Source organism: Gavia stellata, chromosome 19 (assembly GCF_030936135.1).
Source record: "Gavia stellata isolate bGavSte3 chromosome 19, bGavSte3.hap2, whole genome shotgun sequence".
Classification (NCBI taxonomy): Eukaryota; Metazoa; Chordata; class Aves; order Gaviiformes; family Gaviidae; genus Gavia; species Gavia stellata.
Window position 1 is genome coordinate 17,951,734 of NC_082612.1, and position 21,822 is coordinate 17,973,555.

The following is a 21,822-nucleotide window of genomic DNA, read 5'->3' on the forward strand; positions in this document are numbered from 1 at the left end:
ACCAGAATTACAGACATACAAAGTACTTAAAGAAATCTGGGTGTAGACAACTGAAATACAAGCCTTACTTTAAAATTGTATGGAAGTAATTAAAAATTCCTAGAGAAATGTTGAAATGGGCTGTTGTTTTCACACCCTCATTTTTTTTTTCTTAAACAGTCTTTTTGTATTTAAGCATTATTTCCTTAAAAAAAGAAAAACAGCACTAAACACTTATTTTGACTTTTCATTTTTAACCTGGAGCCCAAAATTGGTATTTACAGTAAACGGACATTCTATACGATAATATCACAACTCTTAATTTTAACACTTCCAGTTAATTTTATTCACAATATTTTCTTTATGTTACTGTACATTAGAGAAATTATTAGTGCTTGATTTTTTTTTTTCTTTCCAGAAAACAAGCAGTAATTGAACAACGAATACAGGCTGTCTACTCACGTGTTTCTCTTATGTTCGTTATACCACTGTGTTCAAATAACAGTATCTCAATGTACTAGCATATTCAACGTGGCTTTGTTCTAGCCTAAACACGTTCCAGTTATTCTTAAGCCTTAATTAAGGATGTAGTACAAGGACTTGAACTTGCAGTTTAGGTTTGCAAGTTAAACTTTAGCTGTGACTTGTGCTAAAGAAGTTAGACAAGGATCATTGTAATGAAGGTACATGCTGAGAATTTCAAAAGGAGAATTAATTTGGCGGTACTGCTTTCATCGTGAAAATTACTAATACGAAACTCATAATTTGCCTCTAACTTAAAAAGTTAGTTTGTTCAAAGTTTGGCAGAAAAGAAAACAAGTTACTAAACTGTGGTTCAATCTTGAACCATATAATGCACCACGAAGAAAGCTAGTTGTAAGAAAATATTTACTTTTAAAAATTATTTTTCAAATAAATGGTAGGGGTAGAACGGGACATTCAAAATAAATTCTATCACATTGTTAGAGCAAAGATTAAAGTTACAGGAGAATCACCCTGGTTTTTACTGCCTTAACAGAACACTACGTCTCTGACATTCACCCATACTAAGCACTGACACATTCACTTTACTTTTTTTATATCACTTTAAAAAAAAAAAACTGAAAAGCCTTTTTTACCTTTAAATTTGACCAGAAGACATTAATTCAAATCACCTGCGCATAGTTGAGCACAGCCCAATTTTCAAAAATATCTAAAACCACCCCCAAAATGCTTTACCTTGGTGCAGAGCTTCCCCAGGCCCCATGCTTGTCTGTCAGAATGTTGATAATTTTCTGTATTAGCTGAGTTGCAGTCACTTGGTCTCGGTACTTAGCTGCCATTATCAAATGATGACACATTTTTTCTTCTTCCCGTTTGTCTGCAGAATACTGGGCACACAGTGACTAGGAAGAAAATAAAGACTTTATTACTTTGCATTTTAATTATACCATCCAAAGGAACTTTGAAGCACTTCATAATTAATTACTTCTACAAACCCCTTGAGAAACACGAATTAACCCCATTTTACAGGTTTGAGAATTGAGGCATTGCGCAGCTGCCCACAGTAAATCTGTGCAGAGAGCCAAGCAGAGGATCTTGGTTTGTCATGAACGCTTTAACCACACAACGTACACCCTCAAGCTTTAGCAAATGCCAACACCTTACTGGCTTGATTACATAATAAAGCATATCGGCACAACCACTTTTATTTTATAACAAAGTGAGTGAATAGCGTTGTAAAAAGAAAGAGGCAAGTTTCAGAATAATGAATGCCAGCTAGCTGACCTCTCCACTCCTGTGGCTCTCCACTAGATTTGGGCAACCAACCATTTGCTGCTGTTTGTATAAATATATAACTATAAAAACTAAGGAGAAAAAAATCTACATATCTTCAGAGAGACAGAAGACAAAATGCATATGAAGCCTGACTCAATCTTTACTAGACGGCTTCTTGAAGCCGAGCACATTTGCAGGCCAGCGGGGGAAGTTAATCATTCCCCTAGCTGTACTACACCTGTTGTATAAACACCTTCTGTTTGCCGAGGTACTCAAAGCCCAACACTAGCAAATAAGAACTGCAAGTCACACCTACGAACAGAACTCAAACCTGCGAAAGATTCTTTGTTACAACATTTTCTTATCATTTGGGGTTTTGCTGATCTTCTGGAAATTTGTCTGTTAATACAGAACCGAAAAAACGGGCACCAAACATAGAATATCCCCTCATTAAACCACTGCGCATGCAGACACACAACAAATTCAAAGACTGGTAGAAACAATGAAGGCTTTTCCCCACTTCAGCACTCCCTGTTTCTAATTTCAGTTTTCATCTGGCAATTCTGCAGATCGCATATGCCAGACAAAGCATTTCAGCCTTTGTCAATGATTGGATTATTCTATGATCTAGTTAGTAGAGTGGACACAAATGTCTGCCCAACAACAAAAAAAATTGCTGCTTCTTTGTGAAGCACAGCTGATGCAAACACTAGTACAATTATTTCTTAGAGCTTAGATAACAGCACAATATCATACTGCTTTTTATGTTTAAAACAGTAGCAGTGCTTTTTCTATAAAAATCTATCTGTACGTACAATCATTAGAAAACTGCTGCAAAGAAAAAATAGGCAGGCTATGAATGCTATTTATATACGTGTATATACAAATATATATATATAATGTCACAAAGTGAGAGAAAGGTAGGAAAAATGTGAAAAAAAACATAAGTAAAATAAAATTCGGGGTTGTGTAGATTTTCATAGATATTAGATAACAAAAATGTACTAACAGATGAATAAATTTGAAAGAGCTATCTTAACAATTTTAATATATTTACAAATTTCCTCAGAATTATTCCCACACCTTAGAGCAACGCTCACCTGATGAGCAGACATCCAGAAGGAGTGAAGAATGAGCAGCTGACTTTCCAAGTCAATGAGACATCAAAAACTGGCTTTTGTACTCCTACACGAAGCACTTTGCCACCCCTCTTCACAAAAATATAAGATGGCTAAATCATAACCAACCCTAAACAAGATTTTTTCCTAGCTCTTTTTAAATAGAGCTGTCTTTTCCAATACATTAATCTGTTTTGCACCCATGATGATTCCAAGTTCTTTTCAGCACTTTGTAAATGTTTCATAAGCTGTTATTTTTAAGTTGCCTGAAAGGGCAGAATTCTAAAAACAAGTGTATAAGGTAAGCTAAGTAGTAAAATGTTTTAAAGTGCTCTTTAATGGATCCTCCTTTACAATTTGAACAGCAACTTTTCATATCTGACATAAAATCCATAGATATAAATCACATTAGAGGGTTATTCTTTCCCCATTATCAATCTCTGTCTCTTTATGGAACATTAAAGTCACATTTGACCTTAAAACATGATAAAATGGAAATCAAACTAGAATGTTTTGTAAAAGATATAATGAACTTGTACCTCTTTAAAAAAAAGTCTCTTTATGATGTAATTTTGAATGCACCCTTCATTAAATACCAACAAAGATTTTGAAAGTGTAGCTGTGACATTCAAATGCAGGAAAAAATGGTATTTTATTGTCCTGAAAACTTCCATGAAAACAGAATCAGCCTGTAACAAAACTGAAATGTATAGGACTCCACTTTTGAGCAAATTCAGTATTTAATATGAATAGAAATTTGTGATTACCCACCAAAATTGAGAGACTCCCACATGCAGCAATCGCATAAAATTATAACATCACTCCAGGAGGGACCCTTAACCATAGCACACTCTTCACAATATATATTTTACAAACAAGAACAGAAAGAAGCCACAGTTCTGCCAAATATCTGGCACGCGCGCGTATAGTTACTAACATTCAGAAGGTTTCGCAAGAATAATCTTCTCTTTGATCATACAGGTGACTCGTCAATTCTTCAGTGGTTCCTATTCACGATATATGCCAAATATTTAGCAAAAAAGCAGCTATTTCTCCCCCTCCCTCTCTCAAATGATTTTTAATACAAGAGTGAAAGACGACTGGCTCCACCGAAAGAAATGGGAAGAGACCCATCCCAAAGTAGCCAGTCACCACTAGACTGTTCTAAAAGCACTAAAAAGTCTCCGTTTCTCTACTGTATCTTTTCATTTTCCGGATGCCTTCGGGTTCACCCGATCCACTACTTCCAGAGATACAATGCCAGGATATAGAGCGGTACATGTTAATACTTCACACTAAATCCCAGTCAGTCCATTTACATAAAATAAAAATTCAGCTTGATTTCTGTTCGTGCACAAACTCAAAAATACGTTTTTACAGTTTGATTTCTTCTTTATTGTTTGATTTCTTGCACTTGCAATATGCACCCTGTCATGCCTGAATATGGTTTTACAATTACATATACAGTTGCATGCAAACAAACTTGCCAAACCTTCCTTCCACTAGTGCTTTGGCCTACGTAATGTTTGTTATCTGTTTGGGCAAGCGGGTAATGCAAGCATAATCACAAAAGTACTGCCGTCACACTCATGACGAAACAAAAAATGTTGAAAGGAGAAAAACGTATTTTCATATATACACCCCACAGGTTATCTACAACAAGTCTTAAATTCAGTGGCTGTTAAAACTTTTACAAAGGGAAAGTGTATTAAGAAGGATCCTTTGACACAGCACGGAGCAGAGGGAAGACCCTTGTTCTCTGCCCCGTCATCCAGGATGGAACAGAAACCTTCTCTTTGCCATTATCGCAGAGCAGAACGGGGATTTTTTTCCCTCTCTCCCATTCCCTGCTTGGACAAGACTGCAGGCTATTTGAACGTGTAGGTTACCTGAAGATTTATTTTTAAGGAACAGTAATTCTAAAGTAGCATGAGGTCATCCGAAAGGCAAGTTATAGCTATGAAAATACAATACATTCTGTATGCAGGAAAGATTGCAGAAATACTAGAGCAAAATACTGACAAGGTGAATTAGTCTATTCTGCCTGTCTATATTTCAGTGAAGAGGAGGATTAATCTAGTGTTTTCAGAACTATTTTATCTTTGATCTTTACAAAAATGTCAAGTAAAAGATTTCCTCTGCACAGTACCATCTGCATGTGCACCTTGGCAGTCCCAAAATTACAACGTAATGCTTTCTACAAACTCCAAAAACATTTAATAGCGTAGGGTTTTAAAAAGCAATATTGCACCTTTTTACTTTTACTCTTCAACCGAGAGAGCACTGAACACTTTTACATATGCCGGTTCCTTTGTCTAATTTGGTTAAAAGCGACTTGCTTTGTGAACAGCCTGTCTCGGAGGGTGTCATTTAAGAGGAAAAGTCATCCATAAGATAACACATAGTCTTGCCACTAATGCAAATGCCCTACAAATAAGGATATTTTAGTAAATGAAGGAGCTCCTCAATCCTCTGCTTTCACAGATCTTTGCACTTGACCTCTGACCTGAGGTTTAAAGTCTGGACTAAAAATGCTACCCAGGGAAATCTTACAAAGACTCCTGAATAAGACTTAGAAAAATGAAAGCTTAAAATCTCAACAGCGAACAAAAGTCAACCAATGACAACGTCTGACAGCCACCGTCAATTCTGAAGTGATGCCTCTGTCATCCAACGACTCAAAGTATTGATTTCTCTCAGCATGAAAAAAGCTTAAGCCAATGAAATAGATATAGCATCATCCCCCCGATAATAGCCATCAAGGTTAACACCAGCAGAACACTTATCAAAGTATCTCTTCTATTTCTTCTTGTTTTAATGGACTGAACACAATGCAATGGCTTCTCATCTCTGCAACCTATAGTTTTCCAAACCTCATTTATCCCCTTTTCCAGCCTTTTATCTGATTTGAAGATTAAAAAGAATCTGCATCTAAATCAACTGTTTGTAATACAAATGTGGAGGGGGAAAAAAAAGAAAAAAAAAAAAAGTGGTTTTGTAGCCAGACATTCCTGGGGAGAAAAAAACCCATGCATTTAAAATCACAAGAGGGGGAAAAAATGCAGTTGGCTTAGATCACACCAAACACAGACTGGTAAAGCTATGGTCATGACCAGAAAAAAACCTACCACAGTCAATTTGGGTTAGTGATTAGAGAGAAATGCAAGGATCTCAAGAGACATCTGGTTTTAATCTGTGCTGAGTCAACAGCTTTATTTTTTACCTTTGAGTCTCACAGTATTAAGTTTTAGTAAACCCAACTAAACACTAAGCAAGAGCACTTCTACTGAGATTGCATCTTTCAAATGAACCCAATTTACTAGAGTAGGTAAATGAGACAAACTAACAAGAGTTCAACTGGATATAAAAACAACTGACAGAATAAATAAATAGTAATGAGTAGAAGACAAATAACATCAGATTTATTCTGCAGTATCCATTAGTACCATAGATCACCTTTTTTTTTTTTACCTTTTTCTTTGATGCTTATCTAATTGATATTATTTGTGTTACAGTAGCACCCTTGGATCCCAAAGAAAAAGCTTTACACGATCAAGTAAGAGTTCTTACTCCTTGCTAGAAACTGGGATTTGCTATACGTGCCCTACCAATATTCTCTCTCTAACAATGACTGCTAACCATTGGCATAAACAATACGCAGAAACGAATGTTCTTTTTGAACCCAAAGAAGCCAGTTCTTACTGTACATGTGCCCAAATGCTTTGCATTCAAAGCATGCCCTAAGACAGACACTTTCACCCCTCGCTCTTTTGCAAATCCAGTTTGTTGGCAGTCCCTTCATACTGCTGTTGTTTTAAAACAGGCGAAGATCCTAAAACCATTATGCTTGGCCATTAAATTTGAGATCCTTTGGGTCCACATCTTCCAAGTACAAGGCATTTTTCACACTAGAAATAATCAAAGTACAATTCCCCTGTGCTATAGAAACAGTAAAGCTCAGCACTTCTGCATAGGTGGCTCTGTGCTCTCACATTAGCTATTAAGCAAAGAAGGAGCCAGTGATGATCTTTCAAGCCACTTCCCAGCCACACTGCATCAACCTTGTGACATTCAACTGCTTCAGCACCACGACGGAGATTAGCACTGTATTCACTAAAGAACTTCTAGTCCAATGCAACAAATGAATCAGATCCGTGAACAACTTCTGGGATTGACAAACTCACTTATGTTCTAAGGAACCTCCACTCTGTCTAGCAAATGAAACACACACTCGCATAACCTAAGGGCTCCCTACACATGCCCAGGGAGGGCCAAACGAGAGTTGTGCTGCTCTGATTTTTCGTAACTGTTGGACACTTGGTTTTGGAATCTTTTCATATTGTCATTTCTGTGCAACTTTAAAAAGGGGGGGAAAATACCTTTTAATCACGTGAAAACATAGATATAAGTCTCAAAGTGGGCCAATTACAAAGACTTTATCACTTCAACCAAAGCAAAGCAGTATTTGATTGTTACCTTACCTGTAACCAGCAGTTAAAGATGTGTGAGCAACTTGTTACTGCCAGGAGAGAAATACAGTATTTAGTTCCAGTCTCCCAAGATGCAGTGGAGACTGGCCTAGGGAACTGTCCCAGTTCTACTTTCAATGCTCCCCAGCTTTTCTTTCTGTTCGTCTCTTTTGTCTGCAGGCTATTTCTCATACTATCCACCCAAACTTCACCTTTTGTTCTTGCTGTCAGTACCTTACTCTAGCAACGGCATCAGGGCACTTCCTCCCCTCTGTACACTGTGAACACGAAGTGGAAGCAGGGGAAATAGTCACCATCCACTGCAACGTGGCACTGTCAGCTCAAGAAACATCTGCCAAGTTATTCTTGCTGTGGCTTTCGATCCATTCTTCAAGATCTTGTGAAAATCTTCGTATGAGCAGGGGCCAGGTGGCACGTTTCCAATAAACCCCGACAAACTAAAGCTCGGCAACGTCCTCATTCACTGACTGTGACCGCCACCTCTCCAACTGTCTTGTTCCACAGAGCCACAGCGAGGACCTCTGTTACATGTAAGGTAGGTAGAAACTAGGCCAGCAGCTTTGGCCCCAGCAACCAAGTAATTCCTTCCCTAGGACTGAGATTTCCAGACACCCTACTGCCAGCATAGCTCTTTTACAACTTACAGCACCGAGACTTGGCACAGGAGTGACGCTTGAACAGATTGAGAGTCACACGCAGTTCAGGCGGCGCAGACAAACCTTAAATGAAGTCTCTAAGGGCAGGTAACACACGCTATTGAGTGTTTTTGAACAATGCAACTTACTAATTAAGAAGCCCCTAAAGCTACTGCATTAACAGCAATTTTTCACGAGTTTTGCGTCAGATGAATTCCGAATCATTTTTCGTAATGGGGGCAAAAGGTACATTCCTGACAGTGGGGAAACAATAATACCTCAAAACATAGGAAAAATGGATATTCTCAATGAAGTAAATAGTAGTAGTAATTTTTAATTTGGAAATATTTTGCCAAGCTTCTTTTCCAAAACAAGAAAAAAAATAATCTAAACCTCAAAGTAATTCAACCTCCAGGAGCACAAAGAATGGAAAAAATCAGCCGGAACGATTCAGAGGATAAGCAGATAAACCAAAAGATAATTTGGAACCTTATTACAAAATACCTTGTATCACTTCAATCTATAAATGTGGCTTCAGCCTCTGGCTATAACAAAGTGAAAAGGCATTTGCATGAGTTACAGTTCTTTAATTTCTATAGCTATCAAAGAGACAGCTATAAACACTTAGGTGTATTAGTATTTAACACATGACTTGTGTTAATTGTCTCAACTCCTACCTTACAGGAATGTGTATTCCTGTACAGGACTCATTTTTATTATCATATAAGAACTCACTTTCATATCATATGCAGAATACAATGCAAAAATAATCAGCATGCCTCTGTTGATTTTGTTATTTATTGTTTGATATTCCTGCTACATCACACTCACTAAATCTCCTTACAAATTTGCAAAATACATGCAAAGCAAATTCATTTCCAGCCAAAATCTCTACATAAACAGTTTCCAAGATTATGTAAAGCTCCAGATTTCCAAAAGCGGGAAAGATTAGCCCCTTGAGATATCCCTGCAGCCTGAGGTCTGTGTTTCTGTTTCTATTTTCTACATAGTTCCCCTCAAGCACTTTCCAGCTTTCCCTGTTTAGTGTCTCGGTCGGAGAACACAACTCTGATTTTAATCCAGGAGCTTCAGAATGTATCAAAATAAACCAACTCATGAACAAAGAACAGAGAAATCACATTAATTTGAGATAACAAGACATTTAGGCATAATAGTTTCCTATCCTGCCATGCCTGGTTGCACGCCAATGACAAGCACATCTCTAATAAGCTTCAGTACTTTGGATACCAAGTTGGTTTCAGACCTGACTGGACTCCTTAAGATGTCACTTATGACACTTAATGCGCAAAAAGAAAAAGATATTGGTAGTTTGCCTTTCTATAGTATTGTTCTGTACTCTGATGATAATAGAATCAAAGGCACGCTTTGGAAGTATTCTACTCTGTATAGTAGTCTAGTACTCAGTAAATGTTAAGAACAAACAAAGGGGAAAAAATACCATCAAGCACACAAGAAAATCAACGTATACACAGGGATACATAATGGCAATTAAGGTAGATGTAGGAACAAATCACCCATCGTCCAGCACCAGCAACAGAGGAGCTTTAAAAGTATTCTGTGCAATATTTGGCAAACCTTTTGCGAAACCTCAGCTATGAAACATTCAGATGTGAACATGAACTCGCGATCCAAAAGGCAACCCATCTGTCCTTCACCAGCTTCCATCATGCCTGCTCCAAGAGCTAATTTAGTGGACGTGATCTCTGACAGTTCAGGACCTTTTCAGCCTCTCACAACGGAGAACGATCACCTTGACTGGCACGTATCCTTGAGCAACGCTGCTAAATAGGACAAACGTTTGCTGGCAAAGCATGTCCTTCCCCCACACAGAAAAAACCCTTTCGTTTCTGCCATTAAGTCATTGCACCTTCATCTGTACCCGCAGAACATTTTAGTTCCTTATTAACAAAAAGTATTAAGGGCTTCTTTTTTTGTCAGAGGAATTTTAAATCCCTATCAGAGAATCTGTGAAAAAATAAGTATTACATGCTCAGCGCTGCTGATTCACAAGTTTCTAACTTACACTCCCAACTTGCTCTTCACCTGATGGTAAACTAAGACCCTTGAGAGGCTTATTCTTTGGAGGACCAAGTATTTTGAAAGCAGGATATTTTAATTAAGATAATGATGAAATGGCAAAGATTAACAAAAAAAAAAATCCAGAAGCAAATGGGAAGGATTATTAAAATATGGCCTCTTATAGCATTTATTCTTTAAAATCATTCCTAGCCACTTACCTTGGAAACATGTTAAACAGCCATAATCCCAGCTTCAGCTTAACCTCTGCCTTAGCTTAAAGCCTCCTGTCAGAATTCCTATAGCATCAAACTACAAAAAGCAAATTATTTTATTTTTTCCCTCTCCTTTTTTCAGTAGTCTATGTTTTGTATTTCATTCCAACTAGCGTATGAGGCTTTTTCCTGTGTGATTGGTTCTCAATGCATTTATGTAACGTAATTTTGGAATTTCAGAACAGTACGAGATAGGTATGAATAGGTTTGGGTTTTAATTAGCATTTTTTTATTCAGAAAAAGTTCTACCACCCTTGAAACGTCGACATTTGGCTCTAAAAATTGTTGAGGGAGGATAATTTAATTTCTTTTAAAAACTGTGTGATATTATTATCCATATAACGACAGCACTTGAAATATTCTGACTACTCCTAGTGTGAGAAGGCAACAGTCTCTGCTTTAATTTACAGCTATCTAACTTAAACACACTCATTCATGCAACTCTAGATCCTTGTACTGAGCGATACGGAACAGGGACTAAAAATACTCCATAACAATTACTTTAAAATTTGCATTTTCTTGCTCACTTGGTTTAAATGAAAAGACCGCAATGATGCAAGAGTCAGTATTGCAACTACCACAGCTGCTGCCTTCAGAGAAATGAAGTACTACGTAGCACCAAGCAGTTTCTACTGGAATCACCCTTTGTCAACATAAAAAAAAAATATATATATATTTACACACACACTCCATAAACGTATTCATTTACATAAGAAGAATATATAAGATCCGTTTCATGAGTTTTCGGTTTATTTCTCATTGCAAAATTAAATACCAGAACTTGTGCAACCTCCCATTCCAAGGCTCTGAGGTTCTCGTTGAGTTTTATTTTTGGCTTTGTTCCAGTTCATCCTGCAAGGTCTTTCTCCCTGGTTGTTTTTGTTGGTTTTTTTAAATGGTATGAGGGTGTTTTCATACTGCCCCTCGATAAGAGTTATCAGCATTTGTTACAAACAGCTGAACTCATGGACGTTGGTGTAACAGCACAAACCCGATGACACTGTACAACTGCACAAATCCTGCTTAACTAGGTTTCACTATTTGACTTTAATTCAGCGTAAAATAACAAACTCAATACTTGCAGCTTGCTATGTTTAGAGCACAATAGCCACGCAAGATAAAAAAACAACACAAATTCTGGGGAATTTTAAAACAAGGGATTTGCTGTGAATTACAGTTCACTCGTTAACATTATAGATATTGAAAGGAAGTACAGCGACTAATCAAAATCACCAGCTTCCACCAAGCATGCACAAAAATGAAACAAACTACTGAAATGATATAAAACATTATCTAAAACACATGTAAGTGACAGTTATTGGACATACCAAAGCACCATGTAACAACATTTCTCTCACACACTTTTAACAGCCTCAGTTACACTCCAGCCAAAATCTACCTCTGTCTACGTCTAATGTTCCAGATTTCCGAGTAGCTTCAAACAACTGCCATTCAAAAGTAACCGGAGAAACATTCCTCCCTCCTCTGCTGCTGACCATATGAAATTGCCTTGCAAAACAGCGTTGGTCCAACGCCAAGACGGGTGATGCTGGCTTCAAGGCTATCAACGACTGCTTAGAAGCGAGATACTTGGGGTTTCTAACAGGCGGGGTAGGAAAAAATACACAACGATATTTCGGAAGTCAGAATATCTGACTACTTCTGTAAATGTTTAGCGCATTCAGGAGTAACGGTAGGACAATTTAGAGATGTCTGTAGGTGGCATAAGGCTCTCGCAGGGCTGAGGGCCAGCACTGAGCCAGCGCAGCTGAGGATGACCCTGTCCTGCTGGGGGTGGTGGGGGGCTGCCCCACAGCCTGCCCAGAGGCCAGGACCCACCCCCCATCCCAGCGACGCCCGCCACTTTGCTGTGGGCTCCCCGATCCTTCCCAGGCCCCCGGCCATGGGGCAAGCGGGCTTCCCAGCCTCAGGCTGGCCCTGGCCCCGTGGCCCTGCCCTATTGTGGGGGGCCTGTGCTGGCCCTGGCCACCCTCCCCCAGGGCTGCCCGCTCTTCCCATGGCGGGTGGCAGGCTGGAGATGCTCGGTGAGGTCCTGCCCAGGAGGCTGTGGTACTGCAGCGGGTGCCCAACTTAGCCACCGCCAGCCCTCGCGGCACCCCGACAGTGTATTGTAAGCCTCTGCTCCCAAGTGATGACAAAATTTGTTTCACAATTGCCGTATGTTCTCTATAATATAGTAACCCATCCAATAAGGGAGTATTTTGCTTGCTTTGTTTGTCACCTCCTTAAATATCTCTGAGGCAAGAATTGGCATCGGTCATGAAAGATGGGATCTCAAATTGCTCTAAGGACAACACACAATTCAGGGTAGTTTGATGAGATTTAAATCCCAAGTTTCCACAAGGACAGGCAGGGGAGAAGGATGGAAGAAGCATGAACATCTCAAAATCCATTATGCCATAACCTTGGCATTACTCCTTAGAGCCAGAATTTGTTCCAACAGATTTTTGACAAAAAAGCAGTATCTTGGCACTAGGGCCCAAAGGAAAAAAAGAAACTGTGTCAGTGACCAAAGCACCTGCACTGCTCATCATTACACTCACTATCATCACCTTCCAAGCCCTACTTCCAAGAGATAACTAAATCTTTTCTTTTAAGACGGCCAGAAATCTCTGAAGATGCATGTTCTAAAAAGTGAATTAACAACAGGGACCTAGAAATGTGAGCAGGCAAAAGGCGGGAGGGAGAAGAGGAGTATCTTCTTCCTTGTGTGAAACAGAACAGTGAGGACAATTTAGTTTTCTGAATGGTAAGACTTTTTAAGGATTGGCTATGCCGCTTCCAGTAGGACTTCAGATTAATAGTGAAATCCAGAGGTCTGTAAGTCACTTGGCACCTTCCCCGACACAGTGATCATCTGAAGAGCAACTTAACTGCCCGATAGATCTTCCTTTTCATGATCTAAGACCATCTCAAAGGGACTGGCTCAGTTTTCTCCTTTTTAGGTCAAAGAGGACAACCAGTATGTAGGCTCATTCTGTAAACATTTGTATAAAAGAATCAGATTAAGCATGAAGAAAAAGATTTAGAAAATCTATTCTAGTGATTCCCATTTAAAAGCTAATACAGGAAAGTTGAGATGAAAAGCTGGACTGCCACTTGTATCTCACTGCTGCGCAATGTGAAAGGACCTTTCAGTTCCTGTTAAGAATTCTGATTAGCACAGTCTTGTTCCCTTTCCTGGAAAGCTGTACAGGTCCACTCAGAAATGAAAGGCTACCTTTATAAAAGATTAACAGGAACGTCACCCTCGGCTGGGTGTGGCTTTACAGTTTTCCACCGTTTCCCTCCGTGGATCCCAGACAGACCTCAAGCCCCATCTACTACAAAATAAAGATCATTTTAGCAATTTAATTGTAAAATCCTGATACAAACAGTTACTGTCTCTTTTCAACCACCACTCATGAAGGTATTTATTTCATTCAGCACTGTAACTATATTCTGTATTCAGAACAGAGCATTCTCAATGAAAGGCTGAAGCTTTCATTGGAATGAGAAATACCAATTCAGTATAAGCTATTACACTAGATGCAATATTTTGCACAACTTCCACCTCAATAATATTCTAATAAATGAAAGATAAGAATACTCTATGTGACTAAGAAATATAGGTAATGCTGAAATACTTAACTGTAAATGCCTTCGGGCTCTACTGATGAACTTTTCTAAACACCTCAGTATCTTAATGCGTATGTTTTAATATGTTTTCACCTCCCACACTGCCCCAAAGTTGATTTTAATAAGCCACCCTCATGAACATCAAAAAACAAATTTGCACAAATCAAACTTGGTCATGCCTAAATGAGGAGGCTGCATTAACTACAAGATGAGACCACGCACACTATGATTTGATAACAAACACGCTAATGACAAGTGTATCTATAGCTTACGTAATCAAGAAGCCATAGGTCAAGACAAGTAACTACTCAAACTATGAACTAGATTTCAATACAGACTTCTACAGGTCAGGTATGCTATGGCTTTTAGGCACATCCAAACCTGTTTTGGGGTTGCAGATAAACCTAACATGAAGATATTTGTTCTCCCTTATGCAGATAAACCTAACATGAAGATATTTGTTCTCCCTTTCTTTTAGGGAAATACCAGTGTGCAAGTGCTTGGATAAATGCTCCAGATAAAAAGTGGACTTCACTTTCCAAAGCTGATAAGGGTCAGAGTTTTAAAAATAAAGTCTTTTGGAAGATATACACGTAACTACGTTCAGCTACACACAGTGATTTAATGGGTCAGTAAAAGCAAGCATATTGCAGGTATGTGAACTCGTACGCGGTATGTTTTTGTACATACAGCTGCAGAATGAGCTGGCTTCATAGAGTCACTTCTAAATTTTCATTTCAACCCTCAGCCATTATAAAAAAGATTGAAATTTTTACAAGTAACACAAATAATAACATCCTAATACCTGCACGCACCAGCCTACCCTGGTAACTTCAGAACTGCAGAGGTTTCTCAGGAAATCCAGCTATAGTAAGGTGGCACGGGCTTTAACCCAACAGCCTGAACTCAGGTCAGTCACAAGCAGTATTTGCAACTCAGGTGCTTTTGCCAGGAAAAGTCAAATGAGAAAACAAACATTCAGAAAGACAGCTAGAATATAGGGAAATATTTTACAGTTTTGTGACCTCTTTCTTCAATTCCTGTTACAAACAAGCTTCTCGCATAAAAACAATACTTTTGAAAATGAAATTGCATTTAAGAGAATATTCAAGCTCACTGGCAAAAGACTGTCAAATACATCTGGGCTACAAATGACAATATGTTGGATCAAAAGTTAACACCCATTTAGCAATCAGATGCATATTTCATCCTTAATGAAGGCCTGAAAAGAAGAGTTCACTTTATTCTGGATGCAGGTATCAAAGCAGATCTCACAAAGCAACATAGGCGCATCATCTAAGGATCTTTTTCACATTAAGAATCCTATTAGAAGGAAAACACTAAAAGGTAATTGAATTTCCCTCAGTTATCTTCATCTCTGTCAGCTCCTGCTACAATAACTTACTCTCCAGAGCACAGATAACTCAATTCTGTCCAGCAAGCATATGTTATGAATCTCCAAAGCAAACTTGTCTAAATCATTCTGGTCTTCTATCAAGGTTGGCTGTGGATATGAACTCTGACAGAAAGCAAACAAATTTATTTTTATCTTTTCAATAATTCACTTCCCTGTGCCTTGATGCAAGAATCTAAAGACATACATGTTTCCACTAATTCTGGAAGTATAAAGACTGGTTGAAAATATTTTATCTGGAAGTTAATGCTATTATAAACTGTTTGATTCACCATTCTGTTTTAGCAGAAACAAAAAAAAAAAAAAAGAGCGTTACAGCAGTTTCAGGTTCCTGTAGGTATACAAAAACTAAACCTATCATCTCATGCTGTAATTGCCATTTCTTTAGAATGGTTTTGACATGTATATTTTCACCATCAATGGAAATGTTAACTGTACAAATAATAACAGACGTGTACTCTAACTTTTTATTTCATCAAAGCTCTTAAAACACCAGTATGCGCAAATTCTCCACTCGTGAGCAAACTATTTTGATTTTAAAAGTCACATTTTAAGAAGGTATAATGACTTATCTAGACCAACATCACAAAAGAAAAGCAAAACATAAAGCAGCAAAAGCTACTTCCAGAGGAGATGGGAGAAAATACTAGATAAGGTTCTGGTCAAACTAACGTTAACCGTACAAATCCTGTCAGTTCGTGATCATTTCAGGCTGTTCAACATCTATGTAAAAAAAAGCCTGAAGAATGAGTGAATAATGAAGTGACAAAGTTCATTGCTTATACTAAGCTATTTGGGAGGAGCTGCGAGGAACTGGAGGGGGAGCTTGGAAGACCAAGTCATCGTGGTAATAAAACAGCACAGGAACTTCAGCGTAGATAAAAGAAATGTAGGAAAGAATCTAATTTTAGATGTAAAATGATGGACTCTGAGTTCACCTTTGTCTGCACTCCTTTTTGCCATAATGAGATGGTATTATCAATACCAGTTCTATGAAAACATCAGCTCAGTACAGAATAATCAACAAGCACACAGGAATCAAATAAAGAATTAGAAACCACTGTGAAGAGTACACCATGGAAAACATTGTGTATTTATAAATTCCTGGTGTGTCCACATCTGGAATGCTGGGCACAGTTTTGGGTCTTCCATCAGAAAATATGATAGAACTGAGAAGCATTATAGAAGGATTCAAAATTGGAATCACTTCAAAATTGGAATCACTGCCATAGAAAAAAAAACTATGTAACAGTAGGATTTTCCAAGGGTGGGGGGTGGGGGGGGGCGCGGGGGGAAGAAGACAACTCAGAAGGGATAGGATAATTCTGTAAAATCATGTGGTATAAAGGACCCTTTCTAGATGAGTTTGCGTGAACAGGCTATATAGATTCTTAAAATATTAGATGGAGACAGTCACCAAGAAAAAGCAGGCTAAAGAGATGGAGAGTGCATGCTGAGAAGGTCGTGTGTGAAACTTTCCCAAGAGCTGGTAAACCCTAGGGACTGACAGTCTTGCTGAACCTGCAAAATATGATAAATTCAGAATAGCACAGGTCTGCTGAATCTGTACACCACCACTAGCACACGCGAGTCTCAGCAGCAGGTTGTATGACTGACAACATCCAAGAGAGTGACGTCTACTCTAGGCAAACAAGGAATACAGGATTGTATACGTACCCCCATGAAGCAAAGGACCTTCTGCAGGACTTTCTGAAGCTACTGGAATGCCTGTAAAACCCTTCATTACACTTGTTGGAGTAGACGGCTGGAGTCAGCCTCCCAACTGGAAGCTCCAGCTGTAAGTGTGTAAGTGATGGCATTGTGTGTGGTTAGCTATTAACAGTAACAGCTTTATTCTATGCATTACAACAGTACAATGAACAGAAGGTGTTCTAAGAAATTCTGGTGGTGATCCGTGTCTCCCCTCCAAGCTGACTCGCTACCAGGGAAAAGGCATTTTACAACACAAGAATGAAACTAAGGTGCCAGTACAATTTGCAATTAACTCAGTGAAACTCTTAGCAAAAGCCTATGTGGATTTAAAGTTTTGCTGGGCAAATGGGAGAATAATCCTTCAAGGGGTACTAAGCACATGGCCATTATTTCTGGCAAGCAAGAATCAGAAGTCCCTGAACATCAAATTGCAGAAGGGTGGGAGTGTATTCTGGGAAAGTGTTACTATTGTTTGCCCTTGTAGTAAACCCTTCCTCAAGTATCCACAGTTTGAGATAGGATAATAGGCTTGATAGCGGACTTATCAACGTGATTAATGTTGCTCATCCATGTTCCAGTAGGAATCAACCTTCCAAGAACACACAGAGTAGAACTACTAGGATGATCTAGAGTATGAAGACACCACCTTAGAAGAAAGCAAGCTAGATGAACAAAACTCATTCAGCCGAGCGACATGAAGCGAGGAGATGTGATAAATAATAGATTAAAAAAAAAAGCAAAAATAAGAAAAACGGAAGAAAAGACCAGTGAAGCCAAAAGACAATAATCACATAATTACAAAGAAATATACGCTGAATACAAGTAAAAATAAATTAGAGAAATTTTACAATTGAGCAGAATATTTAAGTCCAACCTACCAGTTGGAACAGTGAGAAAAAACACCTTCGGATATTCAGACCCTGAAGATTTTTTTTTCTGACCTTGTCAGCACCAATATCACAATTGTTTTAATATAATGTCTTTCTCATTTAGATCAAACTAACCTATAATAACGCACATAGGAGACATGCATACTCTCACCAGTGGTTTTTCTTCAAAGCTGAACAACTCCTTACACTGTTGTTAAAAAGGTACATAGGCAATGCAAGCTATCTTTGGACAGGAATATTAGAAGAAAATCTCCAATCAAGCACAACAGGATATTTGCTTTGTTAATGCTAGAAATTTAGGCTCTACGTACACTGCATTCAGTCAAGAATATTTTAGAATCGCTGCATGAGCTACCATAAAAGTCGATACATGAATAATAACCAAGGTAAACACTACTGATTTATTTTTCATGAATAGGTGAGAACAACATTTCTGATGGGAACATCTAATTTGAAGCAAGAAATTTCTTAGCTAGCTAGCTTAGTTTTCATATTACGAGGATAAAAAGATGCAGCAAAACATGGAAAACATTTTTTATAGACAACACAAAAACTGTATAAAAAGACACAATATTAGGGGTTCAAAGGAAACATATGCCAACCATCAAAAGGCTTTATAAAAGGGCAAAAAAAGCTGGAATGGTTAAACTGCAGAGAAAGAAGGCTCTAGGAAAATGGCATTCTTCACGAAGTCTCTTCAAAGAAGGAAAACAGAAAAATATGCCAACTATGATATGTTAGTTTTAAAAACAGACTGAAGCAGGCCAAAAGAGTTTGAAGAACGCTTGCACAAAGGCATAAAAGGCAGTAATAAATTATTTTTCAAAGAAATCAGGGGCAGTAAGCCCGTTAAGGTATCTCTGTAGAGCTAATAGAAGATCAAAGGATAAAAAGAGCTCTTGGAACACAAGACCACCACAGAGAAGTGCTAGCAGAGAAGTTATAAAAGAAAACTGACAAGTGACCAACTATAGGACCAGACGGTATTCGCTCAGGTGATCTAGAAGAACTCGGGGATGAGCGTGGCTGAGCCGTTAGCAACAGCATTCTTGTTCAAACTACCTCAGTGCCCGAAGAATGAAATATGCCAAACGGACTCTGGAGGACAGCAGGGAGCTACATGGCAACAAGTCTGAAATTTATAAAAGGCAAATTGGTAGCTGTGTTTAAAGCAAAAAGCAAACAATGGAATAAACACACTGGCAAGAGCCATGATTGCTTTTGTAACGGGAAGTCATGCTTCACTAGATTTCTTTCAACAAGCCACTGGAGACACAGACAAGAAAGATCCAGTTCATAAAGTCCACTGTTTGAATGCCAAAAAGATATTTCAAGAAAGGCAGGATGCAGTAGGGCATATAGGAACATCCTTATGTTGATAAAAATTGATTAAAACAAAGGAAACAGACTAGTCTTCAAAGTGGAGAGAAATTAACTGAATCCCACTGTGTTATTAAATGTATTTAGAAATGACCAGAGAGTGGAAGAGGTGTTAAATTTTGCTGATAGCTCTAAGTAATTCAAGGTAGTGAAAAACAACAATCAAACATGCAAAATGCTAATACCGTGACTGGGAGATAAAACAATACGTGAAATTCATAGAAAGAACTGCAAATCTTTGTCCAAATTGTGACCTCTGCCACCTGGGTAGAACCAAGGAAGCAGCCCTAAACAGTCGCATTGTTCTCGCGCTTGTCCCTAGGCAGGTACTACTCCACTCCGTTAGAAACAGAATACTGAGTTTGATGGACTTTTGGTCTAACCCAGTACAAACGCTTTTGAGTTTGAGCAAACTAGTCATCGGTGGAACAAAAGCACAACATTATTAATGTAGATGAATTAAAAAAGGCACGGAATTTCCAAGTGGTTGGTGTTAACATCCTAAATGATTTTGGATTTTGAATGGTCTGAACAAAGTTATTCAAGTTTACTGCTGAATTGTTTCCTATTCCAGAAACCTGGCAGAACCCGAGGCTCTATAATACCCTAATAACTAAGGGATGTTCACCTAAGTATTTGAGCAACTCCCATCACAAGTCAGTATTCACAAAGAATTATCTGCGGTAAGTGGAACTTACCTCTATAAATCCTGCACATATATTAATATAAGACCAGACATTCCTATTTCTGTACTTTTTTTCCTAACACATGACCATTTAGAAGTAACTCATTCAGTCATTGCTGTGGAAGAGATATTCCACAGTACAGAGATTATTATATTCTTCTCACTTCCTACTGTGTATAATTTTCCTTTAAGAGTTATTCTATCAAAGAAGTAACAAGTTTAAAACTTAGAATTTGTAATTCTAAGAACAAACAGAAACCAATCCTAATAAAGTGCTCTTTAGACATTACCTTATTCATGTTGATCAATCTTGTAAGCATGCACTAATTGTTATTCTGGATTTTGTGTGGTACTTAGCTAGCAAGCTAAATAAAGTAAAAAAAAAAAAACACAACAAAAAAATAAGCCACCCTTAAGGATTTCACACACACACACAAAAAAAATAGTTAAGATGCACCTCCACAGCAAAAGATAAGTTCAAAAAGGAATGTCTTTTCCCAGTCTAGCAGCAGATAGATCACAGCAGAAGCATACAACACGGCTCTCCTTTCTTCGAACTACCCCATTTTCTTCATGCCTATGCTGTTTCAATTCAGCCATTAAAGCAGCAGGGCAAAATTATAAGACATAAGGGGTTACAGGAATTGAGTCTTTGGCTCCTTCTGGCAGAGGTTTTTTTATGTTCCCAGGGTCTACAGATGCTAAAATAACAAGAATTCCAGCTGTAACAGTACTTACAAGAGAGGGTAAAAAGTTTTTAAAACAAAGGAAAGTTTATCATTCACAGGAAGTGAAGAATAAGTAGATGTGTTAAATACGTAAAAGGAGAGGAAAAAAGGCCATAAAAAGTTAAACTCTCATACAGTTAATATTGTAAAACACTGTGCAGAAAAGACTCGTATCTTCATGACATTCCTGGATTTTTTTTTCAAATTACACTTAGTATGTAAATGAAACATAGCATAGATTATAAAATGTGGAAAAATCTCGACAAGCCACTGCTAAAAACTAAGCATTAATTAAAAAGTAATAAACTTCATTAGCATCAGAAAAATGAGAATAGATTTTTTGTATATGAAATAGCTACCGTTAGGAATCTATTTCATTTCCATATTCAATACGATTTGAAAAGCCCAATAACACATGGATAATTATTAGATTTAATTCTTCACATAGTTTGTCTCATAATTTGCCAAAATATTATCCAAAAATGGCAATGAAAATAACATCACTTCTTGTTTCATCAGAAAAGCCTATAGGAGAAAGTAGTTACAAAATGAATTTTCTTTCAAGCTACTTCAGAAACAATTATTATTGTATCTTTGAAAACTCTTAGACATATTTCTGTAATGTATTTTGATTTAAAATTGAGATCTAACAAAAAAGATGTCTCAGCATTCCAGTGCAAGTTTTCATTCCTTCTCCTCCCATTGCTTATTAAAAGCATAGTGAAAGAGAAACCACAATTTTTCACTCCTCCTTTCATAATCAGGCAATACTTTATCCCAACACTTCCCAGAGCACAAGGAAAAATGTTATCATGTTCAAACGGAAAGTGAACATCTCATTTCAGTATCCTTTGACTCACACGAGACAATGAATCCTAAAAATTGCCACCTCAGGAATAGGAGAAATTTAATTTTCCGGTTTGGGATTTGTCAACATATTGCAGCAGAACAGAACTGGTTAACCCTCCAATGGAAAAAAACAATATTCTTTGATGCCCAGCACTCTGTAGAAGAGTTTATAACACCACCAGAAAGAATGCGTTTAGAACTGAAGGTCAGAAGCTGTCTTCCTTCTGCCGAC

The 21,822-nt window shown here is 38.0% G+C and overlaps 1 protein-coding gene across 1 annotated transcript in view; it reads right to left on the reverse strand.

The window, feature by feature from the left end:
• LRBA (LPS responsive beige-like anchor protein) overlaps positions 1 to 21,822 on the reverse strand; it is a 426,037-nt gene that overhangs the window by 251,252 nt on the left and 152,963 nt on the right. The window contains exon 40 of the mRNA XM_059826740.1: positions 1,198 to 1,364. Coding sequence (XP_059682723.1) covers positions 1,198 to 1,364 — 167 coding nt within the window. The remainder of the gene's footprint in view (positions 1 to 1,197; positions 1,365 to 21,822) is intronic.